The sequence below is a fragment of the Haemaphysalis longicornis genome, unplaced genomic scaffold, assembly GCF_048455015.1.
Source record: "Haemaphysalis longicornis isolate Haplotype H1 unplaced genomic scaffold, Haemaphysalis longicornis Haplotype H1 scaffold_1, whole genome shotgun sequence".
NCBI classification, from domain to species: Eukaryota; Metazoa; Arthropoda; class Arachnida; order Ixodida; family Ixodidae; genus Haemaphysalis; species Haemaphysalis longicornis.
Window position 1 is genome coordinate 356,073,800 of NW_027526203.1, and position 24,832 is coordinate 356,098,631.

The window sequence follows — 24,832 nt, forward strand, 5'->3', positions numbered from 1 at the left end:
AGTGTTTGAAGTTGGCACTCAAAATGGCTCCTTGCCAGTGTTGCCACCAAGGTTTAACGAGCTGTAAAATTAGTTCCAAGCGACGCATCAAAAAACTAATCGTCTTATTGCACTCACCAGTGTTCATAGTATTAGAAAATGTAAAGATTACAGTTTTCTTACCAACACAGTTTTGTCTATTGTTCCTCCAAAAATGGGTAATTACCTCTAATTATCTCGGGACCTAATTGACCAACAAAAAAAATAATGCCATATTTGAAATTAGTGGAGGAAAAGCAGCAAGACTGACAAGTTTCACCGAGTTTACTTAAAAATTAAAAAAGTTTTTTTAAGAGCAGTGTCTCCCCTTAAGTGCGATCACGCACTGCCTGCTCTTTCACCGAACACACCGTTGCCACAGCTCACAGCTACCGCAGAAGAGGGGGGATTTCGGCTACCTCTTAGCTCGTAGACGTTTCAATGCATAGTGAAGAAAGCAAATCCCAAAAACCACTTAAGAATCCGATTTTCGTGCCAAGCAGAAGCCCCCCTCGACGGCATTGATTCCCAGGTGCAGTTTTCCTCTCTAGTATACCTACTAAGAAACTCTATGGGTGCTACGACCGCCACCTAGCTTTGTCCAATTTTTGCCTAGGCTCTACACTCGTTCGTGCAATGCAAAATAATAATTTCAGCATTCAAATGGTAAAAACACACATGTTATGAATACCGCATTTTTCAGTTAAATTTTTTGCGGCATTTCACTTTGTCTATGCATACAGCCTCAGTACAGTCGAAGAAGTTTGCAAGAAGGGCATGCAGTTTGTACCTTGTGGTACTCTGTTAAAAACACTTTCTCTAAATTTTATTTCAGTGTTATGTATATTCCAAACTGATTCAAAAGGGTACTTCTCCCCTAAAGTTGCTGCAAATTTATTTTTGTAGGCTCCTAAGATGACGTATTCAATGCCATGAACTACTCCAAATCTAGGTTATTCTCCTCCAGAATCCAAATTTCGCTGCTCGAAAAACTGTTCCCAGATCTGTTTGGGCTGTCTCACCCTTTGAGGCCCACTGCATTTGTCAGTGGAGTGCGTTCAAAATTGTTAAGGTGTTAAGTTGTGGCAATCTTACCGCGTTGATAATGATCATTTCTTGGTACTGTTGGCTGAGACCATGCCCAAGAGCAGTTCTGCAGAAACAATGTTTCATTTTTTGTTCAGTCTTTGGTCCTGATTGATTGATTGTAGAGTTTAATGCACCGACACTACACAGTCGATGGGGTGCGCCGTAGTGGAGGGCTCCGGATTAATTTTGACCACCTGGGGATCTTTAACATGCACCGAAATCTCAACGTTAAAGTCCTCAAAATGCCGGAGATAAAAAGCCTTTTTCCGCAGAATAATCAACGTTGTCACCAGTTCCTGTGCCATTGTGTACTGATAATTGGATGGGTGCAAAGCCATGCCTGAGCTGGCATGTCGCTTTCTCTGCCTGCGGCTGCGTTCCAAATGTTTCAGCATGGTAGCAGTGTCCCGTGTTGGTTTTGGGTGCAAACTGGACCCCTGATGTTGTGCAGGGAGCCACAGCAGCGGTGCCCGTGTCGTCAGCACACCGCGTCCTGATTCCAGCGGCATCTGCGTCGGTGCGGCCATCGCTGCCGACTGGTCAGCTGGGCAGCCTTCCCACCGCTACGCTCATTTCTGCTGGAGGAGGGCCCATGCAAAATGCCTTTGTCGTGGTGCCCGCCCAGTATGTTGCCCAGGTAAACATCTGCAGGCAGGTTGCAGGCCTCTTGGTGAAGCAGGACCACTTGGCTGACCCTGTGGTAGCGTGTGGATGCTAGACCACTTGACCATTCAACAAGTCTAGAGCCTTAGTTTATGTGAAATAAGCAGCTAAAGAGAACACGCTATGCGCCATTCACGGTGGACTTGCCAACTACTGCGCACTTGGAGGCCTCTCTAGCAGAGTTAGGGTGGTTGATTCTTCTCCTTTCTTTCGAGTCATTGAGACTTTAGAACGTAGGTGTTGAGTGCCTGAGGAGGCTGGTGTCTTGTTTTGTCCAGTTTCAGCAGAGCACGCAGCCATCCCCTTCGACGGGCACATCACGAGTGGTGTTCCAGACGGGAAACTTGCTGGGCCCCTCTGGAGGCTTCGTGCCCATAGCTGCTGCTACTTCTGCCGCTTCCACCGCACCCACCACGGCTAGTGTCTCGGCTGGGCCTGACCACCGGGAGCCACCGCTGGCTCCTCCGCCGCCCAAGGCCCACCACATCAACGGGTGTGTGCATTTTCATAGATTGTCTGCACTACTTGCCGCGTGTAGTCTGGTTACAGTGAACTAGAATATGGACCGTGAAACGACTGGGCCTCTCCGGCTGACGCACGCCGTGCAGCCAGTAGCGGCGGCGCTGCAGTCGACAGCTCTTCCAGCTGTGGCAGGTATGCGGTCGCAACACAGTACCTGCCCGTGCCAGGCAGGGCCCTACGCAGCCGCCGTGAAGGCCCTACGCCGGTGCTCTTAGGGTTTAACCGATCTAGTATTGATATGTCGATTGACAATGCCGTGCAGTTTAATCATTGAGTTCCGGCAATGTTTCAAGGCTTTTTTTGTTTGTGGTCCAGATCGTAGCAGTGGTTTAAACTTGGCTTCGAACTCACGGACGTGCACCATCAGCTCTCCGCTGAATGAAAGAAACTGGTTTCAATTTCAGATAATCCAAGATAACCGTGTACAGGCATGCATTGAAAGAGACCTTGTTTCGTGATGAAATTAGCTTCAAAACTGGTTGTTCACAAAAACAGAACAAGAGGCACAGGGAACAAATGGCTAAACAGAAACTTAGTGTCTAATATACATCCGATAGACCGATGAATGTCTTGAGTTACGTCCGACGTGACGTGAAATTGAAATTAGAGTTACGTTCAGCGTGACCTGAAATCGAAACTAGAGTTACGTCTGACAGAACCCAAAATGAAAATAACTTTAACCCAGTGTCTTGATGGAACTTTAACCCAGTGTCTTGAGTTACGTCTGGTGTAACCTAAAATGGAAATTAGAGCTACGTAATATGTGCAACGGAACCCAAAAAAATGAAAATTAAAGTTGCGTCTAACTGAACTTTTATCAACTGTTTTGAGTTGCATCCGAGGTAACCCATAGTCAAAAATTAAACTTCTGTTCGACATAACGTTACCAAAATTCTTTGAGTTACGTCCAACAAAATTAGTCACCCAGGCGTTGGACTGGGCTAGTTGGTACATGTTTGAATGGAATAAAAACCAGTGGTAAACACATGACTAAAAAGAAAATGACGGGACTAGCTGGTCCCGACGGGACCAGCTTGTCCCGTCGTTTTCTTCTGTCCTGTGTTTACCGAGTCCCTTTTCTGTGAACTTCAGCCTGGTATAAAATCTATCTAGGAACGCAGTCCAATCTCACCAGCTCACCAACAGAGCCACTTGAGCAGACATGCCGCTGGAAGAGTGGGCGACAGCAGCACCGGCGCTACTGACTCCTTCGGTTGTGACAGCTCTCTCAAGGCACGGCCCACACCGCTCGCTTCACTCCCCCTATTCTAGTTCACTGTAGCCTGCCAAAAAAAGCTGCAAATGTGTGGCTTGATAGCTACTTGCACTTGCACTGGATCAGTAATCAGCACCTCACACAGTTTGTCCTTGTGGCATTTTAGCTGCCTTGCTACAGAATTTTTTCACGCCCTTAGTTTATGAAAGATGAGAGCTCATTTTGATTGATACCCCTGTGCTGCAACTGAGTGAACGTGGCATTACTTGTTTCAGGACGTCCTTTGAGGACAACTCGCGACCCCGAAAGCCCTGCAACTGTACGAAATCCCAGTGCCTGAAGTTGTAAGTGATCCCTGTTGTATTGTTTCTTTTTCCTCACCCACATGCTTTTTTTTTTTTTTTTGCAGCTCCTGTTGGCAATTACTTGTTAGTAGACTTGGTTTATGTTCTTCCTACTTTTCTAACACCTTTTAATGAGTAAGGTCATACGTATGTCTTTCTTTTGTTAGTTATTGGCAGCTGCAGCCGGTAAGTCAAAGCACCAAGTTCAGGCTCTTGATTGCGGTAGAGCCGAGTAGATTGCTCACGGTCTTTTGCAATGCCTGTGTGCAGGTACTGTGACTGCTTTGCCAATGGGGAGTTCTGCCACAGCTGCAACTGCAACAACTGTTTCAACAACCTGGAGCATGAGGAAGAACGGCAGAAGGCCATAGGGGCCTGCCTCGAAAGGAATCCCAATGCATTTCGGCCAAAAATTGGTGAGCGCCACCTGCTAGCATAGCACTGGGTAGGGTTCAGCCCCCGCTCACAGATTTGGCCAAACACACGGTTGTAATTGCAACTGAAGAATTTGTAAATACTGGTGGTAGTGAGGCACTATCTTGGGTAAACCTTAGAAGGTGTAATTTGTGTCTTTTTGAAAATGCACAGACAACAAAAATGGCTGGTATGTTTATTTAGAATTCTCTGGTGCCTTTCTTATTGGCATTAAAAAATAAAGAACACTTTATGTGCCCCGCCAGTCCTCTTTCAGCCTTCACATTTTGGGATCCAATATGTCTTGCCGAAAAATGTGTGAGGCAGCGATACCCATTTTCGTGCATCTCTCTCTCTTGCATGCTGGCTCACTCATGCACATGGACACACCCCCAGCGCACACACACAAACTTGACCAAGTGTAGCCATTCAGTTGAATGAACTCTTGGAGACCAGGGAAAAATCTCACGTGAAACTTGCGCAGTTGAAATCAATGCAGAACAGTATATTTTAGGGTCAAAGTAAACTTAAAAAATAAATTAGCGTGTATTTGTCGTGTTCTGCATTATCTTGCTACCACATTTACTCGAATCTAACAAGCCCTTGACTCTGACCTGCACCTGATTTTCGCGACTGGAAAAAGGAAAAAAAAAAAGGTCAAAAGTGTTCATTGTAGGACAAGCGGTTGATGGGTGTAAGAACATATGTTATCCTGCTAGGATGGCTCTCGTCACCTTCAAGTTGCAGCATACTGCATGGCAAACCATGTACAGCCACACCTCCAAACTCAAGTCACAAAAACTTAGAAAAAATTTAAAAAATGTTTATTGAGAGCCTGTCATGGAGCAGGAATCCTTTTATCTGTACAAGAAAGCAGATTGCATGGTCACTTGAATACAGGGGGGTGCGCAGCTGGCACCAGCCAAAACCATCCCGAATGGAGCCGCTTGCTTTTGCAGCCGCGGCTCCATTCTCCAGTGTTGATGCGGAGTTCTCAAGGGCAAGCAGAACATCACCACACAATTATAATAGCAGTGACACAATGTCACTGCTATTGTTCATGTCTGTTGATGCTACGGCCGAGAATCGAGCGGTAAAGGGGCGCGCACGCTTGTGCCGCGTTGCTGTAGTGTGCATGACAAGATAAACCTCAGTGGCATTTTTTATGTCATTTTGGCATTATTGCAGGCTGCGCAATTTTTGATGCTACCCTCATGCAAACGTGCAATTATAGTTGCCTTGCCTTACCGATATTGATAAGCAATTGCGAGTGCTGTTTCGGCTGGTACTCATTCTAACACGCTTGCGATTTTGGGATGCATTTACCCCGAAAAACGGGTGTGTGTTACAATCAAGTAATTACGTTAATCATTTGAATTTTTGCACCTGGAAAATGTCACCGCGTACAGTCAAACTTCGATGCAATTAAGCCTGTAGAATTCGTAATTTACTTCGTTACATTGAAATTTCGCTACATTGAAATTTGCGGTTAAAAAGTAAGGGTGAAGTGGTTCGTGCAAGCGAATACGTGGTGCGCATACACGGCCCCCACCCGTTGCATGCCGTGATCTCCCCGCTCGGCGTGGCTGACTGCCAGCGCATCCCTCGAGTTCTGTCCTCGTACCGAAGCAGTGGCGCCATCTCTCAGGGTACAAGCGGACCCCGCCGTCACCGTCGCTGCTGTCGAAGTAGCTCACGTTGCTGTCCAGAAGTGCCTGAGGGGCCTTGTCTGCTGACCACATACAGGGTCGGGATCGCGGGTTTCCACAGCGCACAATAAATAATTAAACGTAACGTAATGATAATTGTAAGCTTTGGTTTTCATTGAGCCTAAAGGGCACTCGGCGCAAGTTAGTGACAGCAGTAAACAATAAGAGGCACATCATTGTCTATTGTCTCCGTTTTGGCACGGATGGTAATACACTGTGCACATGTTGTTTTGGCAGCCCCACCCCTTCTGCCTCAGCACAGTTTCTACCTCCGATAAACGGAATCAAACTATGCTGGAGGTGATGCAGGCCATGCATGCTTGAGCCAGGGTACTCATGCGGCTAAAGGAAGTGGACTGGTGGATAATATCGATCCCTAAAAACCAACTTTTGCATTCGTGTTGTCAAGGCAGCTTTATAACAGGAGTTTCTGTGCCTGAAGATATTTTTGTGGTTCTGTAATCTGTAGGATGCGCAAATATATGAGTTTTAATCTGTATCAAATAGTGATTGAATAACTTGATTTAAGTTAAGATTTGTAGGGTTCGGATTAGCAAATAATTCGAAATCTAGAATATCCGTATCTCACCCACTCTGGTGCAGGCCTGTGGGCCTAATGTGCTCTATTCAAGTCAAACTGGATTGTACCAACTGCCTCTGTAAAAACTGCCATGTCTGAGCCATGCTTGCCTCTTAGCGGGCCCATGTAACACTTGATGGTTGCATCGGCCAGTGTGAGCCAGGAACCGTTTGCCTCCAGGCAAAGGCGCCACCGCATTTCGAGCCACATGGAGGGAAGCCACCGCACAGCATTGCTGCCCAAGCTGTGCGCCCACTTAAGTCTAGAAGGCAGGTGGGATTGTGCCTGCCAGGTTTTCGAAGCTCTATGTTAAAATTGGTGTGAAGGTCCACTCACACACGTGCACCTTTGCCCAGAGCAAAAGTCATAAGAGCTCTCGCAGGTCTAAGTAGATAATGGGCCATTTCACGGATTGCTCATGAGCAAGAAGAAAGTGGGGTGTGGATGCAGTGGTTGCCTTCTGCACATTCCTGCGCTTGGTGATCACTTACCGAGCTGCGAGGTGTGCAGGCAGTCTTTGAAGGGCACAGGGAACAGGGGCAAGCGATGTTATTGATAAATATGCTCATACTGTTGCCCACTTTAACATCTGTGGCTTGTGTGTGTGGGCAGGGTTGTCATATGCGGGTGCAGTAAAATTGAGTCACAAGCCGTCATCTGCATCCGACATGTGCAGGGTGTTGCAGTGCTGTCTTGTGCATGCTTTGAAAAATGATTCTGTCCAGACCACTTGCTCATTCATACTGAAAATTTGCGTCAAGCTCGCTTTTTGGGGCCTACTTTTTTTCTAACACTAAAATAGGCAACCAACATTACTTGGTTCATTCGAAATCAAGTACTGTAAAGTTTCGAGAGAACGTCCTCCCCCGGAACATCGCCCACCCCCATTAGGCTAAGGGGAAATATGTACTCAATTTACTAAAAGACCGCAAAGATCGCCCACCCCTTAAAATCGATGACTTTAGTGCCAACGAGTGAACAAAATAAACACAAATCATCTATTCGTGTGCTGATGCGGTTACTAATTTGTCCTTTCCGCACTACCCGAAAGTGCGCCCATCTCGTATTTTTTCTTGATATCTCCTCAGTTTTGGTTGGCAGTGCTGGCGGCCACTTTCTTTTTGTAGTTTTCGCCCCTGACTTGAATGTTTACCCATGTGTAACATTGTGCGAATTGTTAGCTGCGAGACTTGTGACGACATCTATCGGCAAGCGGCCGAAAGGCAAGGCATTTGTCGACAGATGAGCAATCAGTGGCTGATACGAAAACACGGCAGCTGGCAATCAGCTGATCTGTGCCGACAACTTCACTCGTGTCTTGCAATAGTAGGCTGTAGGACTCTGCACGAATCAGTAGTTAACATTGAGGTAATGCTTTTGAGCTCGGTGTTACGGCCTCATGCATGCGCCGTCATGCCAGAGCTTGTGTGTCCTCGTTGCCGAGGTGACACACATGGTTGCTGGCATGTGCACCACGCCAGTGAATACAACCTATAAACCAAACCAGTCCCTTTCTTCTTACTAACTGACTTTCCTCTAACCTGGTTTTTCCGCATATGCGCATGGAATTGCGCCGAAGGAGTTTTCTGCATAAACGTGACAGCCAGATTTCCCTTTTGCCTAGCTATATAAAGCTTTGCCAAAGGGGGGGGGGGGTGCACTTACACGGGGACAAATGTTTAGTATCGTCACTTGAATGTTGGGCTGTGGTTTCCTTCTTGGCGGCTTGTGACTGTGCCATTAGAGAAAAATAGTGCAGCATTGGTTGTTGCCTTAGGGTGCTTAGCTTTAACATTCTAACTTTAAATTGCGCTCAAAGTGCCTGCCTGCATTGTTGGTGCTTCTCACCTTCGTGCTTGGCAGGGGCCAGATGTAATCCTGCTGTGTAATCTTTGTGTTCCTTTTTGGGCATGTCAATTGCAGGTAAGGGCAAGGAAGGGGACCTTGAGCGGCGTCATACAAAAGGCTGCAACTGCAAGCGGTCAGGCTGTCTCAAGAACTACTGTGAATGCTACGAGGTGAGTTTGCAAACTGGATTGAAGTGGGTGGATGTTTTTGCAGTAGCAATATGTGCACGCACATGCTGCCATTTTGCCATTCTGTCAGGGTTCCCTGGGAAATATGAACAACTGGGCGCATTCTCACCTTGCTACCTGGAGAGCAGCTACTCCTCTTTAGTGCTGCACTTTTTTATCCCCTCTTTTTCGACAGCTCACACTGAGGTCATACGGGCACACAACACAGCTTACGAAGGAAAGGGACAAAGCTTAGAAAAGAAAGGTGCGCACATGGCTGCAGTGAGGGAGTCGCAAAACGGCACTCGCCCACTGCAGACTAGTCTTGGGCACCTGCTTCCGTGCACTTGCTTCCATGGCTTTCATGTGAAAGGTGTGGGTGACGGGTGGGTGCAAGAGGAATTGAGCAACGAGGAGGTTTTATGCACGAGTTTTTTGACAGGAAGGTCTTACTTGCCCTGTTTGCTTAGTTCTTCTTGGTGGCCGTCAAGAGGACCAGTACCGGAAAAAGGTCTATTAAACATGACTTTACAATCAAATGGGGTACCATGAGGGTTGTAAAACACTGTGGGTCCCTAGGATGAATTCTAGCTGGAATCTGTGTGCAGGAAATATGCAAAAATAAAAATAAATCAACAATCATATCACACAGTCGGTCACAGTACAGTTTCATCATGCTTTCAGTTTCGTTTTAAAAAAGCATTGGTTCGCAATTAGCGAACCAACGGTGAACGCCCGAGCTTCTGCAAGCAATATCTCCGGCAGGAAGCGGCACAGGGACAAGATGCACTGCAGGGGTTTAAGCGACCCGACCTGCCTGATCTAAACTGTTCTCTGTGCGCGGATGTTGCTATCGGTGAGGCGTGCCCGCGCCCGGTCCGAACCTTATCGCCAATGAAAGGTTAGGCTACTTACTTTAGGGGGTTATCTGACTGATCCGAACTTGTGCTCTGCACTCGCTGCGAGCTGGCGTTCATAAATAATCCGTTCATCATGCGCACATAGCTCTATCCTCGTTATGTTTAAGTCGGGCAGAGCCACTCCGAAGTTCGGCCATTCGGCGGCGAAGACTACTCGAGACAACTGCAGGAAGCGAGTGTGTACCGTATTTTTGCGCATATAGCTCACGCCTGCTAATAATCCGCACCCCCACTTTCAGACCGCCGGAAAAGAAAAAAAAGAATCCTCGTGTATTACCGGCACATCTGATACAGGAAGGGCTGCACCAACGCTACTGATCAAGCAACACATGACATACTATGTAGACAGAAAAAGTGTATATTTAGCAAGTTGAATACACCGACTACAGGGCGAAAGTCACAATTCACAAATAAAATTCAGTTGTTAGAGTGCACTCGTCCTTGTTTTTCCTTCCTTGTCCTTGTATGCTCTCCGCAATCGTTGCCAGTGTTACTGCATAAGAGCCGTGAAGCTGCACTAAAAGGAATACCCCGCGTATTACCTGCACCCCTACTTTGCCACTGAAATTTTCACACTTTTGGTGCGGGTTATACGCACAAAAATATGGTATTTTACGCTGGGTTGGGGTGCGCGGGAGAGGAGAGAATATGAGGTAGACATGATCACCGGGCGAGCTTAGATGAAGGGTGCCGCTTAAGCTATGCCTATTGCAGCAGGCGCTCTTGCGTGATATTTGAAATGGCTTGTCACACTTTTTTCACGGCCGGTGTGAAGTCTGGGTATGCGGCCGCTGGAGCGGTGACAAACATTTTTCGTTCAGTCGGTGACAAATCATAAAAGTGAAAGCCAGCCTCCTCAGTCAAAGAAACGTTCTCAATGGTCGGCCATGGCTTGGTGACGTAAAAGATACTGATACTGATTTTGTGATGCAATGTCTCTATCACGAAAAAATGAAAGGGAAGCGAGAAAGAGAAATGCCAGCTTTCTTTGCGGATTTCTCAGGAAATAACGCATCATTGCTCGTCGTACAAAAGCTGAGAGTGCTACAAAACGTATGGTCTTTCAATTAAAACATTTCATTCAGCCTTTAGTGTCCCTTTAAAGGAGCCATGAAGAGAAAATGCAAGTTGGTTTTATTCGAAACATTTCGTGTTTTATAGTGCCCCCAGCGCTTGCCCGGATACAAACGGTGCTTTATTCACTGAGAAATTAAACAATTTAGGTTAAAATTTTGATTTTCCCGCTCAATCGTGCGTTTTCGTGGTCCCAAGTGACATCACTGAAACCGACCGCTCTGCAGCCTAGAGTACCTTCATTCACGCATCCGCCGTACAGGGTAGAGACACGTATACGCTGGCGCCGCCATTTTCGGTTGCTCGCTCGCCGCCGAAGCAAGTCATTGTGTCAAAACCGCGCTAAAATTATCGCCGCAACGCGGTTTACTGAAGAAGTTTGAATCATATTGTCTGTTTCGCGTTGCTAGGTCTCGTGGGAAACGAAAAGAATAACACGTTGAGCCCGTTGGCCCAATTGCGGCGGCACGGGACCGTTCAAAGGTTGTCTCCATCCTGTATAGCGGTGTTGGTTTGTTCCCGCGTTTCTTTACGTTCCGTAACCTAGATGGCGCCACCATACCGTGGCAAGCGTTTGGTTTGTTTTTGCCCGCATTTAAACCTGGCTTGTTTTTGTTCTGGGAGAAAATATTCGTTCCCTGAAACAGTGCTCGCTCGACAAATGGGGTCACGTAAGACACCGTTGCTTGCGTCAATCGGCCAGTGTCGTCTGAGACAACCCCAAGCCCCGTAGTGCTGTGCAGCGAAACCAAGCATGCTGTGCGCAGTACGAACAGCAGAACGCATCAGTACTTCTATGTTTACATGTGCTTTCGTAACTTCCACTGTTTGTCCCATCATTCTTATTGCTTTGTAAAGAATGTGCCCTAAATTTAACCGCAAATCGCTCGTTCGTCTAGTTTGTAAGCTCTACCTAATTTGCGTCTGCTTCTGCCAGCCTCCGCCAATCGCAGAGCTTAGCTCATGTGACGACATAGGTTCTGTTGCGGGAAATGAGCTGGTGGGTCGCATGACCATTCCCGTTTTTCCTAATTATGTAGCTTATTTGAGCGAAGTTTACGTTAAAAGTGGTGTCAGTATGATTCTAACGAGACAATCTTTTGAATGAACCAAACTTGTGTTTTCTCTTCATGGCTCCTTTAATGGTACACTGGAGCAAATGGGCCCCAGGCCGTTCAGTGCCTCCAGTCCTGACGAAGAGCCAGTTTTCAAGGCATGGCCTCTAGCTCTCTGTGCTCCTACACATTGGGGCTAACAGGCATTTTGCTGAATCCAGACCACGCACTTCTTTGTTCCCTTTGACAGAGGGCCGCACTGTTCATGGTTTGAAAATAGTCAGTGCTTTTGCGTGGTAGCTTTAAAATTTTTAAATTTATTTGATATGCGGTGAAACGGTATTTGTAATTATGATGGTACATTTATTGTTCCCCTCACCCCCCCTTTTTTTTTGCATGGTGCAGTTATGAAGTAGTGAAATCACTATTGTTGATCTAATATAAATTGGAAAAGTTCTTTCTGTTAAAAAAAAAAAAATTAGAGCTGCTAATACCCCTGTCACACAACAAATCTAATGTCATTCAAACTGAATGACATTAGCTGTAAATGTCATTCGGCTCGGCCGTGCGGGTCTACACGGCGGAACAAATGTCATTTGATTGTGATAGCGGTGACGATTAGCGAGCTCGCAAAACCGCAAAATTACATTTCAAGCGCATCTAAAATGTTTTCACACAATATCTTTTTTTAAGTAACAAAGGAATATTTTTTAAAATAAAAACAAGAAAACCACCGATTTTGGTGACATTAGTAGACATCACAAGCTGAGACAAGTCTGCAAAAAATCCGGATTAGGGTAGCGCGCGCACTGGGGACGATATTTTCTTTTTTGTTAGTACTTGCTGGTCTTTCTTTATTAGAACAAAAATACAAAAAAGAAAGCATAAGTTTACTGAGAGTTTTTAGAAATAGTATTCTTGGGTTTGTTACTGAATTTTCCTGTCTAGGCACGCGCTATCGCTGTCGAGGCTACTCATTTGGCCACTAACTGAGGTCCGGGACCTCAATTAGCCGCTAAATGTCATTTGCCTCAAACGTCATTCGGTATTCTCGTGTAGCGCCGAACTAATGCCATTTAGAGCGAATGACATTTTCTGTGAATGTTATTAGATCTGCCGTGTGGCAGGGGTATAAGACGCACATGAGAGGTTGAAAACTGGAGACAATTCGACCGTGTATATTGTCAGAGTTTTAATGTGCTAGCATTAAATGCATGATTATGCAAAAATATGGTGTCAGTGTGACAAAGTGAAGGTTTCAGAAATGGCTGACAGCGCAAAGAGAATAAAATAAAGGCAATAAAAGTGAGTGAATTTGGGTCTGGGATTCAAACCTGCAGTCTACAGGATGCAAGTCAAGCATGCATACCTTCATACAAAGGAACTTCAATTGGGCAACCCTGTTAGCCTCTTTGCTTATTGTTTAAAAGCACATTAAAAGTTAAAAACACCAATGCATACACAGGAAATATCTACTTTCTGTACAGATTGTCTTGCTCAGACAGGCAAGTGTTCTTTCCTACCAGCCGGGAAGAAATTGTTTTTCATTCAATTAATGTTTGTCAGCATAACTACCTGTGGGGATCAAATCTTACTTTTCATTCAATTGTTGCTTGACAATGTGCCGTTGTAAAACAGAATTGGCCGCAACAGCAAGAAAAAATTTGCGGAAACGGGCCCATCTTGGAGTACACTAAGTGTGCTTCTGTGTCAGTTTTGCACGCAGGGATTCTTGCCTTGCCCACAGCATCTGGCTTATTCTTACTAGGTTCAAAGGTTCAAGCTGGGACTTGCTTGCAATTAGCAACACCTAGGCTACCAGGTGTGGTGTAGTGGAGGGCTACAGGTTACTAATCTAGGCTGCTGAGGATCTTTAACGTGTGCAGAAATCTCACCTCCATCATTAAGATGGCCTTTGTGTCCGGGAGTGAAACGTCATGCTCAGTGGCGCAGTGTGTTGGGTTGGGAGCCACTACAATAAGTATATTGTGTTAGCGGGGGCACCATTTTTTTTTGCAGGCACATGTGTGCTCAGGGGATTCAGAATTGCACTAAAATGGCTGAGGTAATTAAGCGTGCCACTGGTTGAGTACATCATATAGTCTATGCAGTTATATAGAGTCAAAAACCAGTGAAGCACCAGCATGAAAGTATGAACCCCAATACACAATATTTGCATATGTTCAAGGTTGTGTGAAACATTGGGATCTAATTAACCCTTTCACTGCCGGTTTTTTTTTTTCCTGACTGCTCCTCATTCCCTGCTGGGTATTTTTTTCACGTTGGTTCAGTGGAAGTTGGTTCGCGGGTGTAAAAACGTGAGCTCCATCTGTTGTCTAAAATTTAATTTACAAGTTCTATGTGTTCGGGTGACCTCTCCATAGGTGGCGGGACATGAATGCAATTTTTTTTTTTCCGCGCGAGTTGTCTCAAGGGTGGCAGGGAGCGAGTTTAAAAAGCAACACGAGTATACTCGGGAGTAGCAGGGGGTGAGCATGTGTGGTTTCATGAGTTATCTCGGTAGTGACAGTTAAAGGGTTAAGAGGATGAGCACAATGACATGCAAGCCTAGGCCCTGGTACAATTGTGTAGCATTAAGAGACGTTGCACGACAAGACTTTCCGTTGCCGCGATTGCACCAGCCGCCTTCGGGTGGCCTAGCGTGTTTTAGGGAGAGTGCCAAGCATGAATGCCTATATTTACATTACCAGGCCAGGTTTGTTAGGTTGCCAATTTCGAGTGCTAGTGTTGCAAGCTGTTGCTTTTTTGATGGTCAGGTTTCAGGGCTGGCCCCCTTTGAAATTTAAAACTATACAGAGTGGAGCTTAAGATTTTCGTTGCATCTAGCTTATATCAATTTAAGGTTGTTTAATTAGTTACACATAGTTAAACAGGTGAAAATAGTTACACACCTATTTTACAAAATTACTTTTTCAAGTGGTCAATCCTGCTCTCATAGTTTTATCTCCATTCTTTCCTATAATTTATTGAAATGTCTCTCCTGCAGGGGTTGTGATGCAGTGAAACCTCGTTACACGAGACACTCAAGGGACCCAGGAAACATGTCCCTTGTAACCAAGGTCTCTTGTATGCGAAGTTGCTAACACGATGATCATTTGAAAGCCAACCAAACCGTTTTCATTCAAATGTCTCTTATAACCAATTGTCTCTTGTAACAGTGTCTTTTTTTATGAGGTTTTACTGAAGTGAAGGTATTTTGTAGGTAAAAAAAGAACTACTCAGCAATGAGCCTTGATTAAAATAGAAGGGAATCGCATGCGATTCAAATAACTGGTGCATAGATTTAAATATTTGGCACCTGGTGGTGGTGGCGGGAGATACGCCGCTGTGGTGTTATGCTGCAATGCATAACATCGTGGGGTAACGGAGCTCGTAAAATAACTGTGAGATTAGGATTTTTTTTTTTTTTTAATTGAACCTTATCACTTGGTATTGGGGAAAGTAAGAGTTTCGCAGTTTGAGTGGTGGGGAGGTCGAAGGAATTTTTAAGTAATTAAGTTTACTGTTCTTATGGCCTGGCTCCTGCCAGATACTGCAGTTTCTTATAAATCCTAGCATGCATAGTGCCGTTCCTGATTTAAAGTTGCCTCACACTGTTTATTGCTGACACAGAGTCCATGCAGTAATGTTCAACGTTAAATTGCTTCAGCAAACTCTTGACAGCACAGAAGGTTGTCAGCTAAGTTTTTCGAAGAGGCATTATTTGTGGCAAGCAGTACATTGCTTATGAAGCTACAGCTTCAATATTTTTTTAGCTGTATAATGCTTTCAATATTTTTGTAGCTTTATAATGCCGCAGGAATTTACGTTCTCTTTTATGATGGCCTTCGGGAGTAACTTGCCATCTCTGCATTACAGCTGAACCACGTTGATAGAAATCTGCCAGACCCTGAAAAATGTATTTGTAACCAGCGATTTTTCAAATTATCTTGAAAAACACTGCCACAAAGTAAATTGTCGGTCCGTGAAAGTTATCCACAATTGCAGAAAAACATATTTTGAATCAGTATAGGGGTTCCGCTGTATGTTCTTCAGCCATCGCCGGTGCACCAGTCCAGGCACAGTTGTTACAGTCAAGCGCCTGCTTCACCTCATTTCAGGCCAAGATCCTGTGCAGCAGCATGTGCAAATGTGTGGGCTGCAAGAACTTCGAAGACAGCTCCGAACGCAAGACACTGATGCAGTTGGCAGATGCTGCAGAAGTGCGTGTACAACAGCAAGCTGCTGCGCGCACCAAGATGTCCGCCTGTGACCTGCCCTTGCGGCCGCCACCAATATCGGAGACGGGAGAAAGGTGAGTGCGTTTCTGCCTCGTCCCTTGTTTTCCGCTTGAACGCTGGACTGGATAAGCGTGCAGGCGGCAACCTTTGGAAGCTTCGCCATAGCGTGCGGCTGGAACAGAAGAGGGTGATGTTCAGTGTGAAGATCACTTCGGGGTGATGTCCAAAACAAGGTGCTCTTTATGCCCTTGGCCAAAGGAGCTGTGGGGCAAAAGAGGAGCCGATATATGGCTTTTCTGTAGGGGTCTCTCTGGGTTGGGAGGGCTCGATGTTACGAGCCAGGGCACATTTGTGGAGCAGAGTGAGGGAAATGGATGCACAAAGAAATAACCAACCAATCGAACAATCCTTGGTAAAGTCTTCATGAGCAGTTGATGCTCAATATGGTTGATGTTGAGGCAGGGAGGCAGCATCTTTTTGGCGCTGCTGAAGCGCTTTTTACCGTTTTTTTTTTTATGGGTTTAGTTTTGAGTGCACCTTGTGAAGAACAACTTTGTTCGTGCTGCTGGCCAATTAATTCACAAATTATAAAATTGCAATTTTCAGCGCAAGGCTTCAATGTTTGGCAACAGTGCTTACATTATGCGAAGGGTGCTGTTGTCAGCAAAGAGCTGTCACAAGTAGCCACAGAGTTTAAACATTAGTAGTGATTCTTATGTAGATGCGGCACCTTCAGCTGATAAACAACACAAGTACTGATGTTTAATGGGGTGTCATTCGGGCCCAAAACTTAACTGTGGATCCTGTAATTTGAGTGTGAATGAATCTCTGGTTTGATAAATATTCTTTTAGGTGAGATAACATCAACACAACTTGTAGCATGGGCTGAGAGCATGCACTAGTTTTACAAGAGGTCCTTCAGAAACACTTTAGAGTGAGAATATGTGCTGGATTGAGTCAAACAATATTCTGTTGCAAAAGAGATTACAATTGAGGAATTGGGAATTGAGGTTGAGTTTCGAGTTATGGCCAAAATACCAAGCTGGGGAAATGTCTGTTTTGCATTAACCCTTTAAGGGTCGAATTTTTTCGCGAAATGCGTCGCCCCAGGGACGTTTTTTTTTTTTTTTTTTTTTTTTTTTGCTGATTTAAATTCTACAGACGAATCTATATCGAGAAAAAATAATAAAAATTTTTTTTGGGTGACTGTAAAGGGACAAAAAAATCATTTGTGTTGTTACATACATGTGGTTTATTGTGGCGTTACTCAAGAAAAATTCTAAATAAAAACGAGAGAGTAACAAGCCGGCACCTTTTGAGCGAATCAAAATCAGATAGACATTAGTTTCGCGGGTGCAAAAAGCGGGAAGCGCCCGAAGGACGATAACGAAACCAGCCGCTGCGCGCCCGCCGGCACATGCGGGCGCGCGCGGCCGGATGCGGGAGCGGTAGACAGCGCACCGCTCATAAAATACAAAAAGAAAACGAGAAAAGAGCCTCATCAGTTTCACAGGCGACCTTGGTCTGTGGCAGGCGCAAGAAGCGAGAGGCGCCCGGGTACCCGGTAGGCGATACCCAGCACACCCCCTCGTTAGTGGATGCGCAAGCGATTGCCGGCGCGCTGCTGACGTAAATCATAAAAAAAAAAATAAAAAGAAGAGCCATGGGCGCAAGAAAAAAATTTAACGTATTTCCGAAGTGTGGCAGCACTGCCATGCAAGAGAAGTTGGCGAAAAAGGCGCGCTTTTTAAAGATACAAGCGATGCCGTACATGTACGGCCGTACCCTCAAAGGGTTAAGAGTGCTTGCTTTTGGCAAGAAGCAGATCGACACATTGGGCATCTTGATTCACTCATGCTGGACAGCATGCGGGCAGTCTGAGAGCTGACCTTGGACTGGGCGCCCCATAAAAATGAATGGACTAATCAAGCACCACTGTTCGTCCTGGGCACTACGGGTACGGTCGGGGAGTAATAGTCGAGGAAGCCCGTCATGTCTACTGTCACGGCTTAATATTATACTTTTACTAAATCTCTGTTCCCTATTGGTGTGGGAATGCATGTGTGTGTAACAAACATGCAGCTTGTTGCAGTTTAGCAGTTGGAAGTTTCTCAACTTCAAGAGATTTTCAGAAAAAATTTTCAGATCAGTGGTCTCGCTGAAGTTTTGCCCACCATTGACACTGGGTTTTAAGGGGGTAGCAGGGATCTAGCAGATTTTTTTAGTGTGAAAGCATTATTACCCTATCTCTGCCAATTTTACTGTGAAATTTGCGAAGCCCCTTTTGTGAAGCCCCCCATATTTTCAGCTTATAACTCGCTTGCACTAAGGTTTATGCATAGCTGAAGGAGGGGGTGATGCCGGAATGGAATGGCTTAACATTTGGCCTAGCATCACATCCTGAGGTGCATGTTGCTTGGCGTATCACCAGGCTCAATTTGGAAGGTTACCCAGTCTTAGGCCTAAACATAAGACATTAGCCGTGACGTCACACCTTGAGGTTAGATGCCATGATCCGGTACACCTAGGAAAATGTACTCATTATACGCCAAGCTGTGGATACCGATTGACATTGTAGAAGACCTCAAACCCAAATGCTATGCCTAGGCCGGCCTATACCTGACAGCTGCTGCTGCCCTAGCAAAGGGATACATACCCACAGAGTAGCACACACCCACAGCATGTGATTGGCAAATGTATTATAAGCTCGGTGCATGCTGAGGCACGCACCAAGCAATCAATTCATCGCTCAGTGCGAGCTTGGGGAACTTGGAGTGCGAGTGGTAAGAGAGTCAACCACAAGGAATGGATGCCCGTGCTGTGAACACTGTATGTTCACTCTGAAGCCTACCAAGTGTTATGTACATAAGCGTAGCTTATGCTCTCTGGGGGGTATTGTGCGATGCTTGAGAAGGCGTAATTTGTTTGTTCTGCTTTCGCACGGTACTCCACGGTTGGCACAGCCAAACCGTCGGTTAATGTTTTTTTGTAGCGCAAGCTGCACTGCGCTCCCTCGAGCAGTCTTCGCGAGGTGACCGCTAGAGGTCAAACCACACCCTTTTCCACAAGCGCCCAGCACGGACCACGGGCCCGATGGCGGGGAGAGATAGGCGGCAGGGGAGAGATAGGAGAGGAGGGAAAGGAGACGTGTGCGGGACCAGTGCGCGGGACGTGGCGGAGGTGGGCGAGGAGGCCGCCGCCGAAACGATAAGCGCACTCCACGGAGGAAGGCCACGAGGCCACGTGCGGCGCAGAACTGTGTGCGATAGGGGAAGACGAACATCCAGCTGTTGTCCCTCGTACAGCGGCGAGGCTTAAACAACGCCGTGATGCAAAAAAGAGGAAAACCGCTACTGTTGCGTACAGCTTCGCTACCTTCCAGTCTTACGTATTAGTGTGAGCTTCCTTCATTTTTATTTCTAGATGCAACCTAATGGCAAGGATAAATGCATAAAAAAAAAGGAAATAAAAAATTCCACTGTGATTCGAGGCCTACATTTGTGCACATTTCGTGCTTAGCACGGCAATGAAATGGACTATTGACTTGCGATGTGTTTATTATTTATAGTACTCGTGGCCTTAGTGCATATAAAGACTACTAATTTTTTGTGAATTGATTTGGTATTTTATATGAAACATTGGGTGCACTTTATGTGCCAAAGCTTGTGGTGTACTGTTCATGTAATAAGTATATGTGGCTAAGTCACAACATTTAAAGGAGCCATGAAGACAAAATACAAGTTTGTTTCATTCGAAAGATTTCGTGTTTAATAGTGTCCCCAGCGCTTGTCCGGATGCAAACAATGTTTTGTTCACTGAGAAATTAATCAATTTACATTAAAATTTTGATTTTCCTGCTGAATCGTGTGTTTTCGTGGTCTGCAATGACATCACAGGAAGCGACCGCTCTGCAGCCGAATGGGGACGCCTTGTTTACCGTTGTTGAACTTAGATGGCACCACCATACCGTGGCAAGCCGTTCTCTGCCTTTGGTTTGTTTTTGACCGTATTTGAACCTGGGTTGGTTTTTGTTCAGGGGGAAAATAATCGTTTCGAGAAAACAGAGTGCTCACTCGACAAATATGGTCACGTAAGACACCGTTGCCTTTGTCAATCGGCCAGTGTCGTCTGAGACAACCCCAAAGCCCCGCAGTCCTGTGCAGCTAAACCAAGCATAGTTCGCACAGTACCAACAGCAGTACGCATCGGTACTTCTATGTTTACGTGTGCTTTTGTAACTTTCACTGTCGGTCCCACCGTTCTAACTGCTTTAAAAAGAATGTGGCCTAAATTTAAGCGCAAATAGCTCGCTTGTCAAGCTTATAAGCTCTGCCTAATTAATTTGTGTTTGCTTTTGCCGGCCTCTGCCAATCTCAGAGCTGGCTGGTATGACATCATAGGTTCTGTTGCGGGAAATGAGCGTGTGGGTCGCATGGCCTTTCCATTTTTTCCAAATTATACAGATTATTTGAGTGAAGTTTACGTTAAAAGTGGTGTCAGTATGATTCTAACGAGGCAATCTTTTGAATCAACCAAACTTGTGTTTTGTCTTCATGGCTCCTTTAAGGCTGTCTCACTGTGCAAGTACATTCTGGAAGGTTGCAATAAAAGCAAACAGGATAATTTATTTGTGTATTTGTATCTGGGCTGTGCATGTTAGTGTCTGGGCTGTGCATGTTGGGCTGTTAGCTGAAGGCATGCTCTGAAAAAAAAAAATAGACAAAAAAAATAGACGCGTTAACTTTTGCAAACAGCTTATTTCTTTGCCTTCTGCGCTGTCAAGGGTTCTCTACAGTTACTTTTAATGTAAACTATTGGGAAGCAGCATAGAACAAGGCTTCAGAAGGCTGGGAGAACCTTTCCTCAAAAAATGGTTCTTACCTATTTTTACCCATAAATGCAATAATCAGTTTCATTGCATATATAGTCAACTGTCACTGAAAAGTGCAGCTGCTTTCTTTTCCTGAAAGCATGTCACTTCACTGTGTGTCTAAGTGGCAGTAATACACACGACAACAGAGCACACTGGTGATTTCATGGGGCTCCGTCGTAGCCGAAGGAGGAGGTTAGCAGAGTGTGCCAACGGCTGTCCTTTCGCTGGTGCAGGCTGCCGTTCGCCTTCATCACCCAGGAGGTGGTGGAGGCCACCTGCCAGTGCCTCCTGGCCCGTGCCGACGAGTCTGACCGCCTGAAGAAGCCCTATGGCGATGTGGAGCGCTCTGTGCTGGAAGAGTTTGGCCGCTGCCTCGAGGCGATCATCGACAGTGCCCACCGGACCCGGGGAAAGCCCACCGCCACCGCTGCCGCCGCCGACACCGTGGAGAAGAAGGCCACGCCTGTGGTGTGTGCCCCGCCACCGCCACCGCCGCCACCGCCGCCGGAACGCACTGCCTCGCGCAGGACCAAGACTGCCCGCCGCATGCTCAACCTCTAGCCTCCCGGGCCGAGAGGCGGGGGGGCTCACCCGGTTACGCCTCAGTCGGGCTCGGGAATGGAATGCTGTCCGAGCCTGTTTTGCCCCCCAGACATCCACTACTTTGGCCACCCCTTTACAAGTGGCGCCTTGCTTTTGTTGCTCCTGTGTTGCTGGGTAGGTGGGTGTGCAGGTGCTGGTTATTGGCTGTCTTGGGAGAGGGTGGTGCCCTGTGTGACACAGTGCGAGAGTCATTTTCTGACATTGAGCAAGAGCGATTCATTTCCCGGGCACTGTTTTCCTTGTGTTGTTAGTTTCTTATTTTGTTTCATACCTAGGTGAACTATATTTGATGCATTGTTTGCCTTCCTTTGACGATTTTATAGTGGGGCGTAACTGATTGGTTTATTTTGTTTCATACCTGGATGGACTATATTTGATTTGATTGTTTACCTTCCCTTGATGATTTTATAGTGGAGCATAACTGATAAATAAATAAGCAAAACAGTAACAGCTTGGCTTGCAATGGCATCGTTTTTTTTTTTTTTTTTTTCATTTGATCTCAACTCTTTGGGCTACTGCAAACAACTAGGTGTGTCCTCGTAATTGACAAATGTGTGTGTGTTGGTTTGCATGGGCCTCTTTCAATTTGAAGGTTACTGTGGCTGGCAGCTTAAGCTGCAGGTGTTTATTCCACCCCCATTGTCAATTCCGTCAGTGCTGTTTGTAAATACGAACCACACATCATCAACTAAGTTATGCCATGTACTAGTCAGCATTTTACGCATTCTCACGTGGGTTCATTTTACTTTTTCACTTTTATTCCTTGGGAAGTTTTAGTAGGCTGTGTCCATTATGATTCATTCAATGTCGTTTCTCTTCGTGTTTTCATGCTTTTACTGTTAAATTAGGGTGTTTGCTGCAGAGCATGGGTAACCTGTGTACTCTGGGTGGTGCTGCTGAATGTCTGCGTCCTCTGTCGTTCCCCTGCCTTTGACTGTTTTTGCCCAACAGTGGTTGTAGTGGCCAGCTGTTCTGTAGAAATAAAGTGGGGTGGGGTTGTACAGCTTGTAAATATCATCAAGTTCTTGCCTGCATTTCGACACGCGTGATTCTGTAAATATGCGATGTAAATACATGCACTGCTTTGAGAGTGCCTGAAGCTTCTGATGTGGTTAGGGGCATCAGTGATGCACAAGGCTTTCATGGGCAAACTGTAATGTGTGTCCAGAATGTGCTCCTGAGACTTTGCGGGCAACTGCTCAAAGCAGTTTCCCTTGTAAAAAGTCCATTCGTTTGCATGCTTTTCGCGCAGATTTCTATTGTTAAAAAAATGGAATTTCAATATAAAGTGCGTGCAGTGGGCAGGACATCAATGCATTAATTTTGCTGGTATATCTCAAAGTTGTCATTGCTTATATTAATATTGAGACAGATGAATTTTTTTTACCTGTAGATCAAAAACTGTCTCGCACATAGCTTGTTTTTATAAGGCTGTGTCTAGAGTGCCATCCGACAGCACGATAAGAGCTCCACTAAAGCGACGTCCACTTTGATTTGCGCTATTTTGCGCTCCCTGACGTAATGCGACGTAACACAACCAGACGTAACCTAACATAACCTGACTTACAGAAGGTGATCATTTTAAACACGAAGAACTAACCCAAGCCATCAAATTTATATAATTGAAACTGAAGATGCCAGAAAAAAAATTGGCCGCATATCTGCTCTTTTTGCTGCAAATGTCGTCAAAAGACGATAGTCGTCTGCCGCTCGTGCCATGCAAATCTTCTCTTGTCTTTCCACTCACTTCTTGTGCTTTGCCCCGGCCGTCTTCCTCCTCCCACGGTGAACACGGAGGAGGTTTGTGCAAATCGAATCAATTTTACCGCGTTGCACTGCTCGCATGCAATCTGCCGGAGGCTTTCGTCACTGTTGGCCTTCTTGGAATGTCGTTACGGGGGCTAAGGTCACGCACGAGTGCTCTCTGTATTTTTGGGTCAAAACATTGTTTTCAGCACGTATTTTTCTAATTGCTATCTCAAAAATCAAGCAGCTTGTTTCTTTAAAAGAACGCACAAGCATCATTTACGTATCGATGTTATGCCACAAATATGCCTAATGTTTTCTTTTTGCTGAACCATGTTGGCAAGCAGGAAGTGTGTTTCCAGACTTAGGGGATTGGAAAGTTTAGCCTGTGTAAACATTTCACTCAGGAATTCCGTTTAACTTTTGGCCGGGTGGCTGAATCGACGGACAGGTAGATATATAGGCAGACCAAAATTTTTGCGTTTAGCCCAAGAAAACTGTCGTCTGTGAAAGAGGCAGCAGCCAGACTTGATGAAGCAGTTCCTTTGTTATCACTAAGCTAAGACGCCATGACAGCAGACGCTGTGCCATATGCCAACCTAGTCTTATAAATTCGAGTGTCATCGGATGGCACTCTAGCTACTGCGCCTTTAGTGCTGAGCACGAGCGCCGTTGGACGGCACTCTAGACACCGCGTTTTTATGAAGTGCATTCTTTGTAAGTGGCCACAGTCTGTCTTGGTAAAGTGCGCACGTGTGCTCAACCTGTGCACTGTTAAGATGGGTGAAATGGCTGCGTCTTTTTCCATGCTTCCATTATTGTGAACAGTACAGTGCATGTTCACAAAGCTTGCATAGTTTGATCAATTAAAGACATTTTGTGTGGATTTACCATTTGCCTAAACCTTGATTTTTTTGGGGGGTCCTCGTGCCAGTAATTTTTGCTTTTTGTGCATGTCTCGTGGCCAGCTAACTAGAATGCATAAGTCCTTCCACAAAAACAGTCTCTTGTTTGGGGCCAGTTTGTGCTCACTTCAAGTATTGTGCTCTTTAGCGAGCATTGACCAAGCCCACTAGTGCAAAGAGATTTGTTTTTTTAGCTGCGCCAAAAAGTGCCGACCAGGACATTCGTTCAGCCTCAAAGTGGACCTTAACAGCAGGAACTGCAGATGTCACTCGCATGTTGGCACAAAAGTACTGCGTTAATGCACGCTAGCTGTCTGCATTTTCAGTACAAACGAAAAATAAATAAGTGGTTGTAGTGGTATTGTGTTTTGTGCAAACTTTCTAGTTATGGATGCGGCCTTTAGTGCACTAGGTGTTAGTGAAATGTTTCTCAGCACAACCCCTAGATGAGTGAGTTTCTTTTCAAATAAAAAATTGTCATCCACTCCACTGCAAATACTTGGCGACAAATGAAAACTACCTATACAGCCCATAATTGAGAAGCTTCACACCTCAAGAGAAATTTGTCAATGATTATTGCACTATACTATGCACACATAGCAGGTGGGAACCCTGAATAGCAAATGGACTGTTTTAGGAAAATTTTACATGGGGGATGAGACTGAAGAGTGACCTGTCTTTATTCATGCGTTTTCATGTCTTCTTTTTTCTTCTACATCAACTGGCAACCATGTGCATTGGCTTAGAAGGGACTTGTCAGCCTACAACTCAAACTTGCCGTGTGTCAGAGAAAATCAGACGACACCAAGAACAGCCTCCAGGGTAAATTGCCTCGCTGTCTGGTT

At 45.6% G+C, this 24,832-nt stretch overlaps 1 protein-coding gene across 6 annotated transcripts in view; it reads left to right on the forward strand.

Annotated features, from left to right (window-relative positions):
• Positions 1-23,972, forward strand: part of LOC144154952 (uncharacterized) — a 69,949-nt gene extending 45,977 nt beyond the window's left edge. For all 6 annotated transcript variants that reach the window (XM_077686097.1, XM_077686102.1, XM_077686098.1 and 3 more), the window contains 7 exons: positions 1,559-1,744; positions 2,049-2,263; positions 3,784-3,852; positions 4,123-4,268; positions 8,479-8,573; positions 15,741-15,934; positions 20,967-23,972. In XM_077686097.1, coding sequence (XP_077542223.1) covers positions 1,559-1,744; positions 2,049-2,263; positions 3,784-3,852; positions 4,123-4,268; positions 8,479-8,573; positions 15,741-15,934; positions 20,967-21,294 — 1,233 coding nt within the window. In that variant the 3' untranslated portion in view covers positions 21,295-23,972. The remainder of the gene's footprint in view (positions 1-1,558; positions 1,745-2,048; positions 2,264-3,783; positions 3,853-4,122; positions 4,269-8,478; positions 8,574-15,740; positions 15,935-20,966) is intronic.
• The last annotated feature ends 860 nt before the right edge of the window (positions 23,973-24,832 follow it).